Raw genomic sequence first — 17,408 nt, 5'->3', positions numbered from 1 at the left:
AGCATTGTTAATTATACGCATAATAGAGTATATGTCTATTAATAACCAGCAAGAGTTGGGGCAGTCCAGATCCTTGTGGGTTATATCTTGCCCCTCCTTAATCTACACTGCGCTCAAGATAGTTTGGGGATTCTCAGATAAATTACCTTCCAATTTCCAACTATACCAACCACCCACGCTGTAATTCTCCTTCAGTCTGATAATTGCATACACTGTTCTTAGGTGATCGTTACCCATTTTGTTGCTTTGGAAATGTAACGCTGTAAAGTAAACAGCTGGATTGTTAGCAAAGTTGAAGACCATAAATTAATCAAAAGTGTCTGTTAAGGGAACTGCATGCTCATATGTCATTAAAGCCACAGTGCTCTTTGTTGCCTGGCTGAGAGCAATCAGTGGGCTGTGAGAAGTTAGTGGAATTCGAATGGGACTTGCTTTCTTTAGATACAACTCTTGTACTTTCGGGTCTCATGCTGGAAAGAAGGCATACGGAAGTATTTTCTCCCCATGCTGAACTTTGCTGTCACTATGAAAGAAAGATAGGCATCTACTTTGTGTCATTCTTTGCTTATTGGTAAATTCTGACCATGTCATCTTAAATATGCATTTTCTTTTTTTTGGTTCTCATTCTTCCTGATGTACCTTTGCACTAGCTTACTCCGAGGAAGCTCTGACCAGAGGCAATTTTCTGAATGTAAACAGTTCAGAATGTTGAAGCCCAGATTTAGCACTGGCAGTACTATAGGGACAAATATCAGATTTGCTAAAGTACATTATCTTTCCCAGCTGTAATAAAGATTACTCAGAAGCATCTACAGAGTTATAGTAGATATTTACTATTACATGATACAACCAATATATGCTCTGCCTACGTAGCAACAGTGCCAAACAACATGCTTCCAAATAACAAGCATTACAAGGATCTTTTTCCCCCTTATTGTGCTGTGCTGAGTGAACTAATACATCTAGTTTTGCTCAACAGAAGACATGGTCTTGAAGAGACAGGGCTGTCAATTAACTGTACTTAATGCAAGCAACTAATGAAAAACAAAGTAACTAGATTTAAAAAATAGCTGTAATTGCAGCTTTAATTGCACTGTTAAACAATCACAGAATGCTGATTTAAATGTATTATAACTATTACTGGATGTTTGTTTACATTTTCAAATACATTGATTTAAGTTACAACAAAGAATACAAACTATGTGCAATATAAAAATGATAAAACAGTCCTACTTTTTGTTCAGCCAATCCCTAAGACAAACAAGTTGGTGTGCATTTATGGAAGATAAAGCTGCCCCTGGAAGTGACAACAAGTCTTCACCTGGCACTGCTGTCGCCAGTGTTGTAAGGTAATTATGTGCCAGACAGGCTACACATTTTTATGCCCCTTCATGCTTCGACTTCTAGGGATGGGGATTTCACATTGTTTTGTTGTTGAGTGAAATTATGTTACAAAATTCCACATTTGTAAGTTGCACTTTCAGGGTAAAGAGACTGCATGGCAGTGCTCGTATGAGGTGAAATGAAAATATTATTTCTTTGGTTTACCTTTTTTACAGTGCAAATATCTGTAGTAATAATAATAGTATAATATGAGGACTGCAGATTTTTTATTCTGTACTGTAGCTGAAATCAGTATATTTGAAAATGTGGAAAAACAGCCAAAATATTTATAATAGATTTCAACAGGTATTCTGCTATTGTTTAACAGTGAAATTAAAACTGTGAATAATTGTGACTTTTTTTTAATCACACAATTAGTTCTGATTCATTTTTTAATCATTTGACAGACCTAGATCTGGTCTACACTAGGGATCAAAGTCGATCCCAGATACGCAATTCTAGCCACACCATTAGTGTAGCCAGAATTGACATGTCAGGATCAGCTTTGCTCCCTGGTATAGCTCCGGGCTCTTTGGGCTCCCGCTGACGTTCCTTACTCCACGCGGCAGCACAGAGTACGAGGTTTGACAGCTGAGCCTAAAGGGGTCAATCTTGCCACGTCTTCACTGAAGTGGCAAAACTGAGCTCCGGTGGATCCATCGCAATGTGTCAAATCTGCAGTAAGTATAGATATACCCCTAGTTAGAGCCACAGCAAGAACCTTAAGAGAGATCTTAGCCTGCTTCATGTAATGATGATGAAGAATTGAACTCAGAAAACACTTCGCAGGTCCTGGCAACATGACTGAACCTGTAGACTTGTGAACAACCTATTCTTGAGGGCAATAGATCTGACCAGTAAAGAGTATCATCTGCATACACACATATTGCTTTTCATAGGATTCTCTTGGTACTCCTTACTAGCCCTTGCAAATGCAGGCAGAATAGGGCAGCACTTGCCATAACTCCGTAAAAGCTTGGCTCTGAGAAAAATGGAACTTGACATAAACTCTTTGGTATTTTCCACCACCTTTTGACTGTCCATCTATCTTGACTGCCGCACTTCCCAGCCTAGCTGAGGCTGGGGAGACTTCACGTTCTAAACTCAAACAGCATAGTCTTCGGAACACACACGTTGCCACTCTTGCTGTAGACAGAGAACCTCTGGAAGCTACAAGGCATGGTGTTTCCAAAACAAGAGTCAAATGCTTTTTCAGAACCGAATGCCACTCCGACTCCATTGGGCGCATTCAGTAAACGAGCTTGCAGATTTATTAAATTATAGCATTCAAGTAAGTGGCTGTTCCGGGGTGAGACATACCATGCTGCAGTATTCAGATGGGCAGACTGCATTATTTATTATCATTTCAGCTCTGTTTTTGCTTAATGGACCAAAGCTGATTCTGGGAATTTATAGTTAAGTATTTGGCAGATAAGTTTGAACTATCAGTTCTTTACAAGATTTGTTTTTTACTTTCTTAGCTAGTCTCGTGGTTGATCACTTCGTAAGTCTTATGGTAATGTTTGTGGTAGCCGGCTGAATTAGACTTTATTAAAAGGATAATGAATGTTAAGCAATGAACTTCCACCATCGGTTTTTGGAGTAAAAAATATTTGGGCTGAAACATTCCACTTCTGGGGCTCTTGGACTGTAATGGACAGAGCCTGCCATTACCCACATGCTGAAATGGAACCTAACTCACACTTTCTTTACTTGATAGGAACAGACATAGTCAGTGAACACACAGAAAATGGAAAAGCAAACAGAAATTAGCAAGATGGAGATCAGCGCCGCTCCACGATTGCTGATGGAAAGAAAGGTTCACGTCCAGATAAGCAGGAGGCAGGTCATCAAAACCAAACTACGGAAGAGCTGTTCCTGCACTACTAAGAGACTGAAGAACTTACTCATGGACTTCTTCCCTGTGTTACGATGGCTTCCCAAGTACCGCTGCAGAGAATACATATGGGGAGATGTGATGTCTGGGGTGGTGATTGGGATAATTTTGGTACCCCAAGCTATAGCGTATTCTCTGCTAGCCGGGCTGAAGCCTATTTATAGCCTGTACACGTCATTCTTTGCCAACATAATTTATTTCCTGATGGGCACCTCTCGACATGTGTCCGTTGGCATTTTCAGCCTGCTAAGTCTCATGGTAGGACAAGTTGTGGACAGAGAGCTACTCTTGGCAGGGTTTGACCCAAACGATGATGCCGACACCACCATTAACAGCTACAAGTGGAACGGCAACAATTCTAATATAACTGCCTTCAATCTTACACTTGGGGGCTTGAACTCTGAGTGTGGGAAAGACTGCTACGCCATTGGAATCGCTACGGCCTTGACTTTTCTGGCTGGAGTTTATCAGGTAGATTGATGCCTCACGTGGCGAGGGGATGAAGTTCTTAGAGTGCTTTTCCATATAAGGAATGTTATCATATCCATGTCAGTCAGCACATTATACAGTTGAGGGGAAAAAAAAGTTAGACAAAGATTTTATCACTGAGTTGGAAGACAATCATCAGAACCCAACAGAGCTGAAACTCCTAGTGGCTTCAGTGGAAGTGCTGCTTACAGTGGATGCAATTTTCCATTGCACCGTGGCCCCTTTATGCTGCCTTGTCAGCACAAAGAAATCAGAGACTCAAATTTGGTCACAGGATAATTTCTAGGTAATGCAGAGTCAGTGTAACAGCTCTGACAAACTTTATTTCCCTGTCCCTTGTGTAGCCAGCTATTCCTTGGCAGGACCATTTGGGCCGTAGGTATGCAAGTGCAAATTACAGCAACTTTGAGGCTGCTCTAACATGGAACCTTTTGTTCCAGTGACACAGTGAATATTTCTTCTGACTCATGCTCCATGAAGGACTTTTAAATTGGAAGGAAAAAGTCCAAGATCATGGAACATCCCTCTTTAATAATTTTAAATTTGCTGGGCTAAAATTGGTTATTCTATGTTTCAGGCAAGGTTTGTTGACAGACAGGAGAGAGGAGGAGAAGGAGCAACTGGAAAGGTCTTAAGGAATTCTGTTTCAACAGTATATAATACCTAAAAGGTTAGGGCCCAGCTGTGCCCCCCGATTGCATAACCCACCTCTGGAAATTGTGGTCTGAAAAACCTGCCCCTGCTGCTTCTTGGCCTGGCCTCCTTCCCTCTACAACTCCTCATGGACACACTATTTGCTGCCCTACTCCCCTGGAAGCAGGGTCTGACTCCACCTCCCCGTTGTATTAGGAGGAAGACGCATGGTTTTTCTAGGCATTCAAACAAGGCTCAGCTGTGACACAAGCCATTTTACACAATGGCTCTAGGGATGTGGGCCACATGTCCATCTTCTCCATCCTGGTCAGGGCCAGGAAACATCAGGGAAAAGTCTTAAAAGAAAACACAGAACCACCCTCCAGGCTGTCTCTGGCCTGGGACAGACTTAGCTCTGCATAGATCCTTTTGGGGCGGTTTCTGAGAGACACACCACGCACCACCAGTGCCCTGCCCAGAGGAAAGATCTGAACTCAGGTCTCCCAAGTTCTCAGCTAGCCCTTTCCCGGTGCTTCCCAAACCCCGGTCCTGACACATTAGTGAGCTGTGGGGATGTTTGCCCTGGACGTGCCCTCCCTCACTGTGGAGGGCCCCACACAACCCCAGTCTTCCACTGCCTACAAGAGAGGAGAGCTGCTCATCCTCCCCTTGCCAGCTCCTTGCTCTGCGCCCCACGACCTTCTTGGTCTCACTCTCCCAGCCCTGCCCCCTCCTGCAGCCCCAGCAGGAGTTGGAGAGTGACCCTCACCCTACAGCACTGCCTTTTGGTCCATGGGGCTGGGCCTGGCTCTGGCTCTCTTCTCGGTGCGTGGTGTCGCAGATTTGGCCCAGCTGCCTCCTCATCATGACAGAAGGGCAGCCAGGCAAAAACGAGGAGGGCTGCAGCCCCATGCACCAGGTGACAATACTGCTTGCTTTGGGGAACCTCTAAAATGGTGTCCAGGGCAAACTCCCCCTGACCACAGGCAGCCCTGGCAGTGGGTGTGCTTGCAAAGCATGCATGGGGTTGGGGCGGGGGGTGCTGTAGGAGGCAGTAACAGGCAACCCATCCAGACCTTTCCCACAACTCACTGGTGTGCCTGGACCCTAGATTTGGGAAACACTGTCTTAGGGCACTAGCTTAGAACTTGGAAGCCCTGGGTTCAAATCTCTCCTCTGCCACCAACTCCGTGTGTGAGTTTAGCCATGTCAACACTATTACCTCAGGGGCCTGCTGCGGATAAAGACGAGGTGTTCAGCTGCTCCAGGAGGAATAGAAAGTTATCTTGGGTGGGTGTTTGGTGCAGGTCACCTCGAGGGTCCTTGGTTTGCTGAGGGAAGGAGCTCAGCACTTTCTGGACGTGAGACTCCTTTACGGCATCTCAGATTGGTCAACCAAGCCGAGGAACCTGAAGCCACTGCTGGAGGATGAGTATGTAGAGCTTGGTACTTAGGTCATAAGACAAGCCCACTTCCAACTGAAACAGGCTTGAACTGAAGAAATAAGCCTAGTGGTTAAAAACAAGAAAGTAGCCATATTTTCCCTTTCCTACTGACGCAGAAATCTCCACTGTCGTCGCTGGGAGAGCTGATGGCACAGAAGGGTCCAAAGTTTTCTATTCCCTTAGTGGAGGTGAAATAAAAATTCAGCTGAGTACAATGAAAATGCTTTTCCCTGACATACACTGGCATATACTCAGTCGGGTTATGTCTACACGACAGCCGTATTTCAAAATGGATAGTCTGAAATAACACACACAAACACAAAATGCATTTCAAAATAGCACTCAGCCACTTCAAAATAGTAGTTTCGGTCCACAGGGCTATTTCGAAAGAGTGTTATTGGAGCCCATTATGACCTATTTCAAAATAGGCATTATCCCCCAGGGAATGAGGTTTACCGCAGTTGAAATAACATGCCTGTTATTTCAAATTTATTTTGAAACAGCGTGTGTGTCATTTAGACAATGCCAAAGTTATTTTGAAAAAACTGCTGTTATTTTGAGATAACTTGGCCATGTAAACATAGCCTCAGGGGGCAGACTGCTTCAACGAAGCGAATTTAGATTGATGCTGGGGCAATGATTCCATTTAGTCCACTTCTCAAATGGCATGCTTACTGCTAGTGCTCATGACGCAGCAAAAGAAAATCAGTCAATCAATGGTAAAAGCAGGCCTGAAATAGCAAGTTCTCGACTCTTTTAAAGAGTCACAACATTTAAGTATGTGCTTCCAACTGATGTTCTTACTGTCTGGCAGCACCTGTTAATTCTCACCCTCTTGTTTTTCTTTCAGGTTCTGATGGGAGTCTTTCATCTAGGGTTTGTCTCTGTGTATCTTTCAGAGTCTGTGCTGGATGGATTTGCAACAGGTGCTTCTTTAACCATTTTAACAGCCCAAGTGAAGTATCTGATTGGAATAAAAATCCCACGCAGCCAAGGGTATGGGATCCTCATAACTATCTGGATTAATATTTTTCAAAACATTTCTCAGGCTAACCCGTGTGATGCAATCACCAGCGCGGTGTGCATTGCTGTGCTAGTGGCTGCGAAAGAACTGGGAGATCGGTACAAAAAGAAACTGAAAATCCCACTCCCGACCGAGCTGGTGGTTATTGTGGTGGCTACGCTGGTCTCACACTATGGGCAGCTGCATGAAGTTTACGCATCCAGTGTTTCGGGTGCAATTCCCACGGGATTTATCCCCCCTCAGCTGCCCAATTTCCAGCTGATGCAACGTGTGGCTGTAGACGCTGTACCTCTGGCCATAGTTGGCTTTGCTTTTACCATCTCCCTCTCCGAAATGTTTGCAAAGAAATACGCCTACACAGTCAGAGCCAATCAAGAAATGTTTGCCATAGGATTTTGCAACATCATCCCATCCTTTTTCCATTGTTTTGCCACCAGTGCCGCTCTTGCAAAAACACTTGTGAAATCCTCTACAGGCTGCCAGACGCAGGTCTCGAGTGTTATCAGCGCATTGGTCGTTTTGCTGGTGCTGCTCTTCCTTGCACCGCTGTTTTATTCCTTGCAGAAGTGCGTCTTGGCTTGCATCATAATAGTCAGTCTCCGAGGAGCTCTTCGGAAGTTTAAAGATGTGCCCCAGCGGTTCCACGTGAACAAGGTGGACACCCTGGTCTGGTGCGTTACTGTGGTCTCATCTGCCTTGATCAGCACCGAAATGGGGCTTTTGGTCGGGGTCCTCTTTTCCATGCTGTGCATCATTGTTCGGACGCAGCGACCCCGGACTGCCCTGCTGGGTCAGATCCACGGCACTGCCTTCTATGAAGATGACTGGGAATATGAAAGTCTCTCTCCTGTTCCAAACACCAAAATTTTCCGTTTTGAAGCACCACTTTACTATGCAAATAAAGACTTTTTTCTGAAGTCTCTCTACAGAATGACTGGGTTAGATCCTACTCTGGAAGCTGCTAGAAGGAAAAAGAACGACAAGAAGCAAAAAGAACATCTAAAAGAGGAAAACAAAGGCACGACTGCCAAGGGATTAGATCAGGCAGATACTGTCTCACACCTGGTCCCTAAAGAAGTAGATTTTGAGACCATCATCCTAGACTGTTCCTCAGTTACGTTTCTGGACACAGCTGGTCTAATCACACTGAAGGAAGTAGTGAAAGACTACAAGGAACTGAAAATCACTGTTCTTCTGGCTTGCTGCAACCCCTCAGTGATTGACTCTCTGAAAAGGGGGTGCTACTTTGCAGAGGATCACAAAAAGATGCATCAACTGCTCTTCTACAGCATTCACGATGCCGTGCAGTTTGCCAGAGCCAGACGGTTTTCAGCATGTGGCTCTGCTGTCTAGTTTCAAAGAGCCATATGATTCCCTCCGCTGCGTAGCACAACAGGAGGCAGTGTGCAGTCACTTAAAAGTAGGCAGGAACCTGGCATACTGTGGGGGAGCAATCTGCCTACAGAACATTCTCCCATGAGAAGGTGTGCAGTGCTGGATTGCTGCATCTCATATGCAAATGGCACACTGGGTGTGGTTGGGAACCAGATAGGACGAGTCAGGAGTGCACCCAGTTACCACTGGTACTGCTCCTTCAAAATGCAGATGTTGCACTGCAAAACAGCTTGTCAGTTACTTCTCCAGTGGCTGTAGTAACTCACTGGCATCACACTTAGGTGCCAGGGGTCTGGCGTATTTGCAAGTCTGCCTACTGTTTGAGGCAATCAAGTTAGGAGTCTGCTATTAATGTGCTGGTTTCTGGGTACAGGAGAGCGGTCTCCAAGAAAGACCAGAGGTTTCATTCCTTGGCCATAGCACACTGCTGTCTTTTAAACTCCAGTGAGGGTGACCATATATCCCTGTCCAGATATGGGGGGAGGGATGGCTCCCCCTGGCTCCACCAAGCCCTAGGGAGCTGGGAAGGAGGCGGCAGCCGCAGGCCCTCTTCCAGAGCCCTGGGGAAGCAGCAGCCTCCAGTGCTCCCCGGCAGCCCGGGGGAAGTGGCAGGGATGCAGCAGCCACCCATGCTCCCCTGCTTCCCCAAGGCTTGGGGAAGTGTCGCCCGCCAGCAGCTGCACCTGCGGGAGAGGGATGTAAGGGGCAAGGGGAGGCAGTTCATTCCCTGGGTCTTAGTGCTCAACCGCTTCCTATACCTACTCGGACTGTTCCCAAAGTCTGCCACAGCAGGCTGCTGTAGGTTGGTGAGCCTCTCCCCAATGGATCTATTAACTGAAAAGAGAAAAGCCTTCCAGCTTGCCAGATCTTAGCAGCACAACACTGAACCTGTGAAAGAGCCAGGAAGTGGCAGTGAAGCCATTTAACAGGCCAACACTATTCACCGACAAAAATCATTGTGAATTACTATGTCCACGGGATCTTAATTTAACATGTGCTTTAAATATTTCACTAGTTTGTTGCTGAAGATTATAAAATCACATCTCTAAAAAATCCTGGCATAGATTTGAGATGCTCAACTTCAGTAGTTGGCTTTAGCCTTTAATGATTGGATCTTCAGACAGTTTTGAAAATCAGTTCTTCAAAAGACCAGTCTGCTCTAAAATACACATTTTAATTACTACAGTGCAAAAATTTGCTTCCAAAGTCTTCCTGTCCCTTCTATCCACCCCTACTCCCCTCTCACCTCCTTGCTGAAGAGAGCCCTTAAAGGGATAACATTCCTTTTCTTTCAGATAGCTGGAAAAATGTGTTCCTTTTATTAATTCTACTCGATGAACTAGTTTTAAGAGAACCTTCCATCAAAATTAGTACCTTAATACGATGTAAAATCCTTTGTTAATCCTAAAATCTTTGGAAACATATTTTAACATGAATATATGGTGACATTTTATAAACATGTCCATTGTTATGAAGATCTCACAAAATAAACTAGTGCTCCCTCTTTCTAAATGCAAAGAACTTTGCTAAATCACTCAGACTGATTCATTTCGCATCACGTAATCCATAATATCTAATGTATTTGTATTTAGCAGGACAACTGAGTTGCCCTTAACTACAGGGTTTTTGCAAATAAACCTGTGACAAACTTCAGATTATATTAAAAAAAAAAGCCCTGTGACTGGCATTGTTTATTCCCAAATTTAGTGCTTCTGCATGTCTAGTTTTCACAATCTAGCATGAAGTGGAAAACATTGTCCGTTTTCTTTGGAAACAAATGCTACAAGAGTGTTCTTTTCAAATGCAGTGGGGCTCAGGGAGTTGGTTGGAAGGGTTGAGCAGAGAGGGGGAGTGAAGCTGACAGGGGAGGACTGCGACTACAGGAGCCACATGGGGGACTCCCATATAGGAAATCTTCACTCCAGCTCTTTGGGGAATGCAGCAAACTCCCAGGGAGAGATTTAAGAAACCCTGCCAGAAGCAGGATCCCTGGGAAGAAACAAAGAATCAGGGCCTGTGCTAGAGTGGTTCACTACAAGTAACTGGGTGTGGTCATATTCTCCCACAGCTTTAGAGACAAGCCTCCGGGATGGTTTACAATCACATTTCTAGTGAAGATGGGTGGTTAAGTAGTGAAATTCCCCTGCTCGTTTCATTTATTCAACAGCAGATGTGATCTGCCGGTGCTTTTATCGGAAGAGGTGGAGTTGACAGCATAGAAAATAAAACTGGACAAGAGTGCTCTGACTGGTGTCCCTGTTAAGAGATCAGGACTGAACGACTATTTTTAGCACTTGTGTTTTTCTACAGTAAAGCCACCTTGCAACGGTATCATCCATTAAAGAGCTGGTACGCCATGACCACAGCTCACCATCTTCTAGTTCTTATTGTGTGTTCTCCTCCAATGTTTGCTGTAGCCACTTAGTATATATGCTCTGCTGGTCAGGGACCATCTTCATCATATGTCTATACAAAGGACTGGAGTCAGTACATGTGGCCGCATGATACAGAAGGCTAAACTTGGGAGTCAACAGCAATGGTTGGGGACGAAAAGAGCAAGCTGTTGAAAAAGCTAGCCTCATTCCCTCTGCTGGTTTGAGCCTCAGAGCGAGACCCCTGAGAAGAAGCACAGGTTAGCTTTGCCCTAATGAGCTAAGGCTAAGCTGGTTTCCAAAAGAAGAGGGCTGAGAGTAGGACTTATACATTCATCCCTCGCTATACAAGCACAGTTGGTTCCCAACTTTTGGCTCATAGGCAGAAACTCGTAAGCGGGACACTAAATTCCTGTTAAATTACATGTAAAAGTCTCTGATAGGTTCCTAGTGGTCCTAACTCAGGCAAGGAGTGGCAGCAGGTGGCGCTGCTTTTGAAAGGTGAGTGAACCTTGGGTTGGGGAGGGTTAAAGGCTGGGGGTAGTTTGGGGCTGTGAGCGGGAGGTAGGGTTAAAATCTGGTGGCAGGTTGTGGGATGCTCAGGCTGCTGCGGTTTGGGGCCAGCGAGGGGGGGGTGGTCAGGCTGCAGGGCTGCAGGAGGGTCAGGTGGTGGGTGGGGTATGGCTGCCACTGTTTGGGGCTGCGGGGCCACAGGGTGGGGGTCAGGCGGCAGAGGGGTCTGGCTGTGGGCCCGTAAGGGGGTCTGGCTGCTGCAGTTGGGGCCGCAGGGGTTACAGGCAGTGGAGGGGGTCTGGCAGCGGGGCTGTGGGGGGTACAGGTGGTGGGGGGGTGTGGCCACGGGGGGGGGGGAGGATCAGGCTGTGGGGCTGCAGGGGTTAGAGGCGGTGGGGGGAGCATCTGGCCGCGGGGGGTTACAGGCGGCAGGGGAGTCTGGCTGTGGGAGGTACACAAGGCAGGGGCAGGAGTCTGGCCACAGGGGTTACAGGCAGCTGGGGGCATCTGGCCATGGGACCGCGGGGGGGGACAGGTCACTGGGGGGGGGTGGGTCTGGCTGCAGGAGGTACAGGTGGCTTGGGGGTCTGGCCACAGGGGGTACAGGCGGGGGGTCTGGCTGTGGGGTTACAGCCGGCAGGGGTGTCGGGATGCAGGGCTGGCAGGGGGTTCAGGCTGTGGGGCTGGTAAAGGGGTTTGGCTGCTGCTGTTTAAGGCTGCAGGGGGTGGGGGGAGACAAGTAGTGGGGGTGGTCTGGCTGCGGGGACGGCAGGGGCATCAGGCTGCTGTGGTTTGGGGATGCGGGGCCATGGGAGGGTTCTCAGGCTGCAGAGCCAGCAGGGGATCTCGCTGCAGTGGGTTGGGGCTGTGGGGCTGGTGGGGGGGGTGTCAGACTAGGGGGTTGGAGCCACTGGGAGAGAGCTCGTCTTAGTGGGAGGGGGAGTTCACTCGTAGAGTGAACTAAGGTAGGTAAATGTGTCCCTTGTTTAAGTGAGTACTTGTAAATAAAGTACTCGTTTAACAAGTCTGCTAAACGGTCTGTTCTGGTGTGGCTATGATCTGACGAAGTGGGTCTGTCCCACAAAAGCTCATCACCTAATAAATTATTTTGTTAGTTTTTAAAGTGCTACTGGACTGCTTTTGTGTTTTGATAGTATATAGACTAGCCCGGCTTTCTCTGTGTTACTGTTCAACAAGGGATGAGTGTATTTAGCTGGAACAAAAAATTCTCTCTCATGTACCCTCCCCCATGAAGATGCTAACAATGGAAAACAGAAGAGGAAATGTTCACTGCCAATCTTTTTTAACAAAGCATGCTGGGAAGGGTGCAGCCTGGTGGCTGTTAATAAGGCAGCTCTTCAGGCTGTTTGATATTTATTGGAACATCATCCCGATAGGAGAAAAGCTATGTGAAAATAGTTAACAGTGTTCCCTGTCAGCTGAGCACTTGGGCTACTGGTGGTGCACATTTCTCAGTGAACATAACATTTATTCTGCCCATGGATGGAAAAAAGAAGAGGGAACCCTACTCAGATGCGGGAGAAAACAGCCGCACCCCCCATCCACCCCATTAAAAGTCTCTGTTACAACCAGAAAAGACATGAGGAACCGTTTGTGATTTGAATGTTAGTTCTGGGGATGGGCTTATTGGAAGTTACTCTGTAGATGAGATTCGCTTTCTATGTTTAAAATCAGCCTTATTTCTGTTTGCTTACTGTCAGGACAAGATACAATGACTCAGTGTATGACTGGGGAGGGGCTTTTAATTCCTCTGTGATTATGTGGGTCTGTACTGAAGCTCCATCCCTTGCAGAATGGTCAGATGTCATGTTCATTGGTGTGAAAATTGCCACATTTGGCAACACTGGTGAGTAATCGTCTAGGAAATGCCCTGCCAGAGAGGAACTTCAACACAGCTGTGACCAACTGGTGCGGTCTCAGCTGCAATACTGCTTCCAGAGCATGACAATTTAGGAGAGATTTGGACCAACTGGAGAGAGTCCAGAGGAGAGCTACAAAAATGATACGAGGCTTAGAAAACCTGACCTGTGAGGAAAGGCTAAAAAACTAAGCATGTTTAGTTGTGAGAAAAAAAAGGCTGAAAACACCTAACCAAGAGATCAGGCTAGACTGACTTGCTAACAAAGGATGACTCCTGCTGGTAACAGCTAAGATATGTCACCAAGAAGCAAAACTAATACGAAACATATTCACAGAAAGAATACAGCTGTATGACTCGTGCTAACCCTGCAACACCATCTGCACTAATGACAGAGAGCTAGCCACGTTAGTTTGTATTCTATCAAAACAAAAAAGCAGTCCAGTAGCACTTTGAAGACACACAAAATAATTTATTAGGTGATGAGCTTTCATGGGACAGACCCGCTTCTTCAGAACATCTGCATTAATATTACTTTGAACTCAACTGCAATCTACCACTCAACTCCAACCACTGTGAACTCTGGATAAAGAGAACTTTAGTTGCACTGTTTCCACTAGACAGATGCTTATATCTAATTTACCTTAAGCAATAACTTGATTATCCTTAACCAGTGGTTCTCAAAGTGGGGTCTGTGGAGCACTAGTCGTCAATGACCACCCTTCAGGTCAGCTGGGGGCTCAGGACTTGCCCCCACCCTCTGCAGCAGGGAGCCCGCCCTGGCTCTCCAACCACGTGCCCCTCCTCAAGCTACAGCTGCGCATCTTCAATTTTACGTAGACTAATATGAATAATTCAGTATTTAAGGTATTTAGAGATAAGCAAATGTATTTTGTCATCGTCGACAACTGGCTTGTGGTCCAGGGCATTGTGCAGCGTAAGCCATGGCTCAAAAAGCTTGAGAACCACTGTTCTACACTGTCTTACTTGGGTATTACCTGAGTTAAAGGTCCTGTAATATAGCCATGTGTGTACATGTGTGACAGTTTTATTAACCAGCTGCACCCGGAAGACCCCAGAAAGAATTAGACTCAATAGTACAGTGAGCGCTGATCACTTCAGTGGGCCTCCGTCAGTGTTCTCTGTAAGCTGTGTGTTTGTGTGGCGGCTCAGGAGAGATTCCAGGGCTGGCCAGCTGATTAGCAGAGAGCCCCCAGCTGGTTTTCTTTCTACAGGTCATACACATTTGCCCGTCTCAGTGCACATAAACGTATTCTGCCCATGGAGGGAAAAGATTAGAGGGAACATTAGTCTTTGTCTGAGCCCAGGGGTCTGCCTGTAGGGAGCTCAGTCCAGGACTGAGGTCAAAATGTCTGAGTGAATAGGGGAAGGGAAACAACATGCATTCAGCCCTTACACACAGATTGGGGGAAGCGAGAGCTACAGCTGTAGGCTGGAAGCCAGAGATGTTTTCTAACAGCTGGCATCTCACAGCTGACACTTTTTTCCAAGAAACTATGCATCTCTACACCACTTAGTCATAGCTGGGATTTTGGGGGACAATCTAGCAATACAGATTCACAGCTAACTACAGCAACTACTCCCCTATGTCTTCTTCTCGTGCATCACCAGGACTCTCACATCCCAGAGACATTTCAGCCAATTCCAGGGAAGGGCAACCCCACCTAGCATACAAAGGAACATACAATTTACCTAACAGACATAAGGCAAGGTATTTAAAGAAGTAAAGCACTATCACAGGTATTAACAGGTCCTTCCGGGTAATCTGCATGAATCAAAGCAAATCTGAGCTCCTAGCACAGTAAAAGTAACTTTTTCCCCTCATACATTCCATTTTTAATAGTTGAGTTTCAGAAAGGATCACTCACCTCACGGTAATTAGTTCCAGTAGCCAGTGAATTCGAACTTGTTCAATGCCACCATGTGGTACTGAAGAAACATATGCAAGGTTGAGCTGTTGGTCTTTACTAAGGTCAAACAGATCCGCTCTGCTGTGTGGTAGAGGAGGACTAGGGGTGGGAAAAACAGTACTTTATTATGCAACAGTAGCACCTAAAAGTCCCAACTGTGAGCAGTGCCTCATTGTGCTAGGCATGTAGAGATGATTTCTGCCCTGAAGAGCTTACAAAAGCTAAAACAAGGCAAATTGCAAATGAAGATACTCAGAGGCGAAGGGACTTGTCCAAGGTCATGGAGCAAATCAATGCCAGAGCCAGGAATAAAACTGAGGCTTATGGAGTACCAATCCAGGGTCTGTTCATGGGGATACACTGCTTTTGCTGGTGCTAGTGCTAATAAGCACAGACCAGTAAAGTGAAGTGAGACAACTGAAACGTAAGTAGGGAATCAGATTTAGATCTGCTTCCCATCAGAGTCCAAACTTTGAATCATTCCATGGGTAGCAGGGCAGGCAGATTTTGTCTCAAATTACTTAAATCTAACAAACACACACATGAAAAAAATACTCTGTCAGATGCATTACACTGCATGCATCCGACTAAATGTGTTTTACCCACAGAAGCTTATGCCCAAATAAATCTCCTAGTCTTTAAGGTGCCACAGCACTCCTCATTGCACTAACCTAGCATGTACTGTATTGTGAGAATGCCCTGTATGTTCATAGGCCCCTGGCAGGGGTGGGGAAATAGCTTTCAGTTGAACTTTCTATCCTGTTCTAAAAGCCCATTTTTGCAGCTTGAGACGTAGTTACAGTAATATAACACTGGGTAACTCTCTGCGACAGCTGTGCAACCCAACTGCAATCAGTAGCTCAGCATGGTGAGGAACAGCAAGATATGATGCTTTGATGTGTGGAAAACAGACCCTGAAAATATGACTTGCCTGAATTGGGTACCAGCCTTCTGAAATTTATAGGACCAGTTTAGTCCACCTGCAGTGACTTCACAGGGTGTTAGAAGAACCCCCGTCTTCCTTGACTACCTCATGCTGGTACCCATGAGATATGCAGGGAGAGCATCCTTGCTTTCCAACAGCTGGCCTGAACAGCAGGAGGAATCTTTCTGTCTCTCCCTGTGTGTGTTCAGAAAGCAAACAGCACTTACCAGAATCCAGTGCTTCTCCAGAAGTGCTTCAGTGGTCTTTCCAACCGAGAAACATCGACGCGGAGCAAGTAAGATCCAAAGACTGCCTGGAGGAGGAGCACGGGCAGGATTACCCCTGCCTCCCAGCTCCTGCCTGAGCCCATGGTGCAGGGAAATTGATTGTGACAGTCCTAACGCTGCCCAGTGTCAGAGCGCCTCCGCCGCCCCCCAAGCAAGCTTTACAGCACAGGGGCCCCACTCAGTCCAGCTCCCTCCCGCGGGAGCGCGGGCTTGTTGCAGGAAGTTCTGATGCTCCTCGCCCGCCGCAGGGGTGGCAGAGGCGCTCCCCTTAGCCCTTGAAACACTCCCCTCTTCGTCTTACAAGTGGTTCCCCCCACCCCCGGCTGACTTCCTGCCTTCCAGTCCTGGCGGCCGTGTCAAGGCGGCCTTGCAAAACCAGGGGCTGGGGAGTCTGCCGAGAACAAGGAGACACAAGCGGCGCGGGGAAGCGGCAGATCCGGGGGGAAAGGGGTTATGGGAGCGGGCGTGTACAACAGAAACACGTGGGGTGTGGATCAGATGCAGCGGAGCGGCGCTCCCCCCCGGCGTGCTTCGCCAGGCGCAGGGCAGGCGGAAGGGGACGCCGGGCTAGTCCTTGGGGCGCTCGCGTGCAGACGGGAGCCGGAAACGCGCAGCCTGCGAAGGAGCACTGCCCGCGGCACGGGGTCAGCCGCCCAGCGAGCCAGCGAGGAGGCGGCGACGTGCCGCGAGACTCGGGCGGAGGAAACTTGAGCGTTGCAAAATGCTCCGAAGCCGGGCATGGTAGATGCTGGCAGTGAGTGGATGCGCTATGCCCCGCCAGAGCCCGTTCTCCTCCACACACCCACCGTAGCCCCCATGTCCTCCAGAGTCACCAACTGCGCCTCCCACGGACCCAGTACTCCTATATGCGCCCACTATAGCCCCCCAGGCCCCATATCCCCGCTGAAGTTTTGCATCCTCACCCACCCTGACAGGTCGAGAGAGGGAGGACCTCACTCCCCCTACGTAACCTACTCTCTCTGTGAGCCCCCATGTCGCCTATAGACACGCGCTAGGCTTCCCGTCTCACTCACTAGCCTCTCAGGAGACCCGATGCCCCTCATAGTCACCCCTATACACCCCAGAGACCCCATGTCCCCTGCGGAGCGCAGCGAAAGGTCCTGACCCTCTGCTCGATTCCCATTGGGCGTTGCCCCGAGCTTTCCAGCCTGACGTAAGGTCTGCTCCTCAGGGCGCTCGGGAGTGGGCGTGGCTCACACACAGGCTGCGTGTCA

The 17,408-nt window shown here is 47.4% G+C and overlaps 2 protein-coding genes across 3 annotated transcripts in view; one reads left to right on the top strand and one right to left on the bottom strand.

The window, feature by feature from the left end:
• The window catches only part of IDUA (alpha-L-iduronidase), a 60,792-nt gene extending 43,440 nt beyond the window's left edge, over window positions 1-17,352 (bottom strand). The window contains exons 1-3 of one of the 2 annotated variants that reach the window (XM_074994554.1): window positions 17,300-17,352; window positions 16,114-16,199; window positions 14,920-15,060 (exon numbers count right to left, since the gene is read on the bottom strand). In XM_074994554.1, the coding sequence (XP_074850655.1) occupies window positions 14,920-15,060; window positions 16,114-16,199; window positions 17,300-17,317 (245 nt within the window). In that variant the 5' untranslated portion in view covers window positions 17,318-17,352. Of the gene's footprint in view, window positions 1-14,919; window positions 15,061-16,113; window positions 16,559-17,299 lie in introns of those variants that run through there. The other variant, XM_074994553.1, reaches the window with a different exon arrangement.
• Window positions 999-10,610, top strand: SLC26A1 (solute carrier family 26 member 1). Its single transcript, XM_074994019.1, has 3 exons — window positions 999-1,349; window positions 3,104-3,751; window positions 6,698-10,610. Exons 2-3 carry the CDS (start codon window positions 3,134-3,136, stop codon window positions 8,222-8,224), a joined length of 2,145 nt encoding a protein of 714 aa, XP_074850120.1. The 5' UTR covers window positions 999-1,349; window positions 3,104-3,133; the 3' UTR covers window positions 8,225-10,610.
• Window positions 17,353-17,408: the final 56 nt, after the last annotated feature.

Source organism: Carettochelys insculpta, chromosome 5, assembly GCF_033958435.1.
Source record: "Carettochelys insculpta isolate YL-2023 chromosome 5, ASM3395843v1, whole genome shotgun sequence".
Taxonomy (NCBI): Eukaryota; Metazoa; Chordata; order Testudines; family Carettochelyidae; genus Carettochelys; species Carettochelys insculpta.
Note: the sequence above shows the minus strand (reverse complement) of the source record. Positions and strands in the feature narration are given on the sequence as shown.

What these genes read in the sequence shown, in the direction of transcription:
- SLC26A1 (XM_074994019.1), top strand. Translation starts at nt 3,134, where the DNA reads ATGGAAAAGCAAACAGAAATTAGCAAGATGGAGATCAGCGCCGCTCCA. An exon ending in TTCTGGCTGGAGTTTATCAG is followed by an intron (nt 3,752 to 6,697) that starts GTAGATTGATGC and finishes TTTTTCTTTCAG; the next exon opens with GTTCTGATGGGAGTCTTTCA.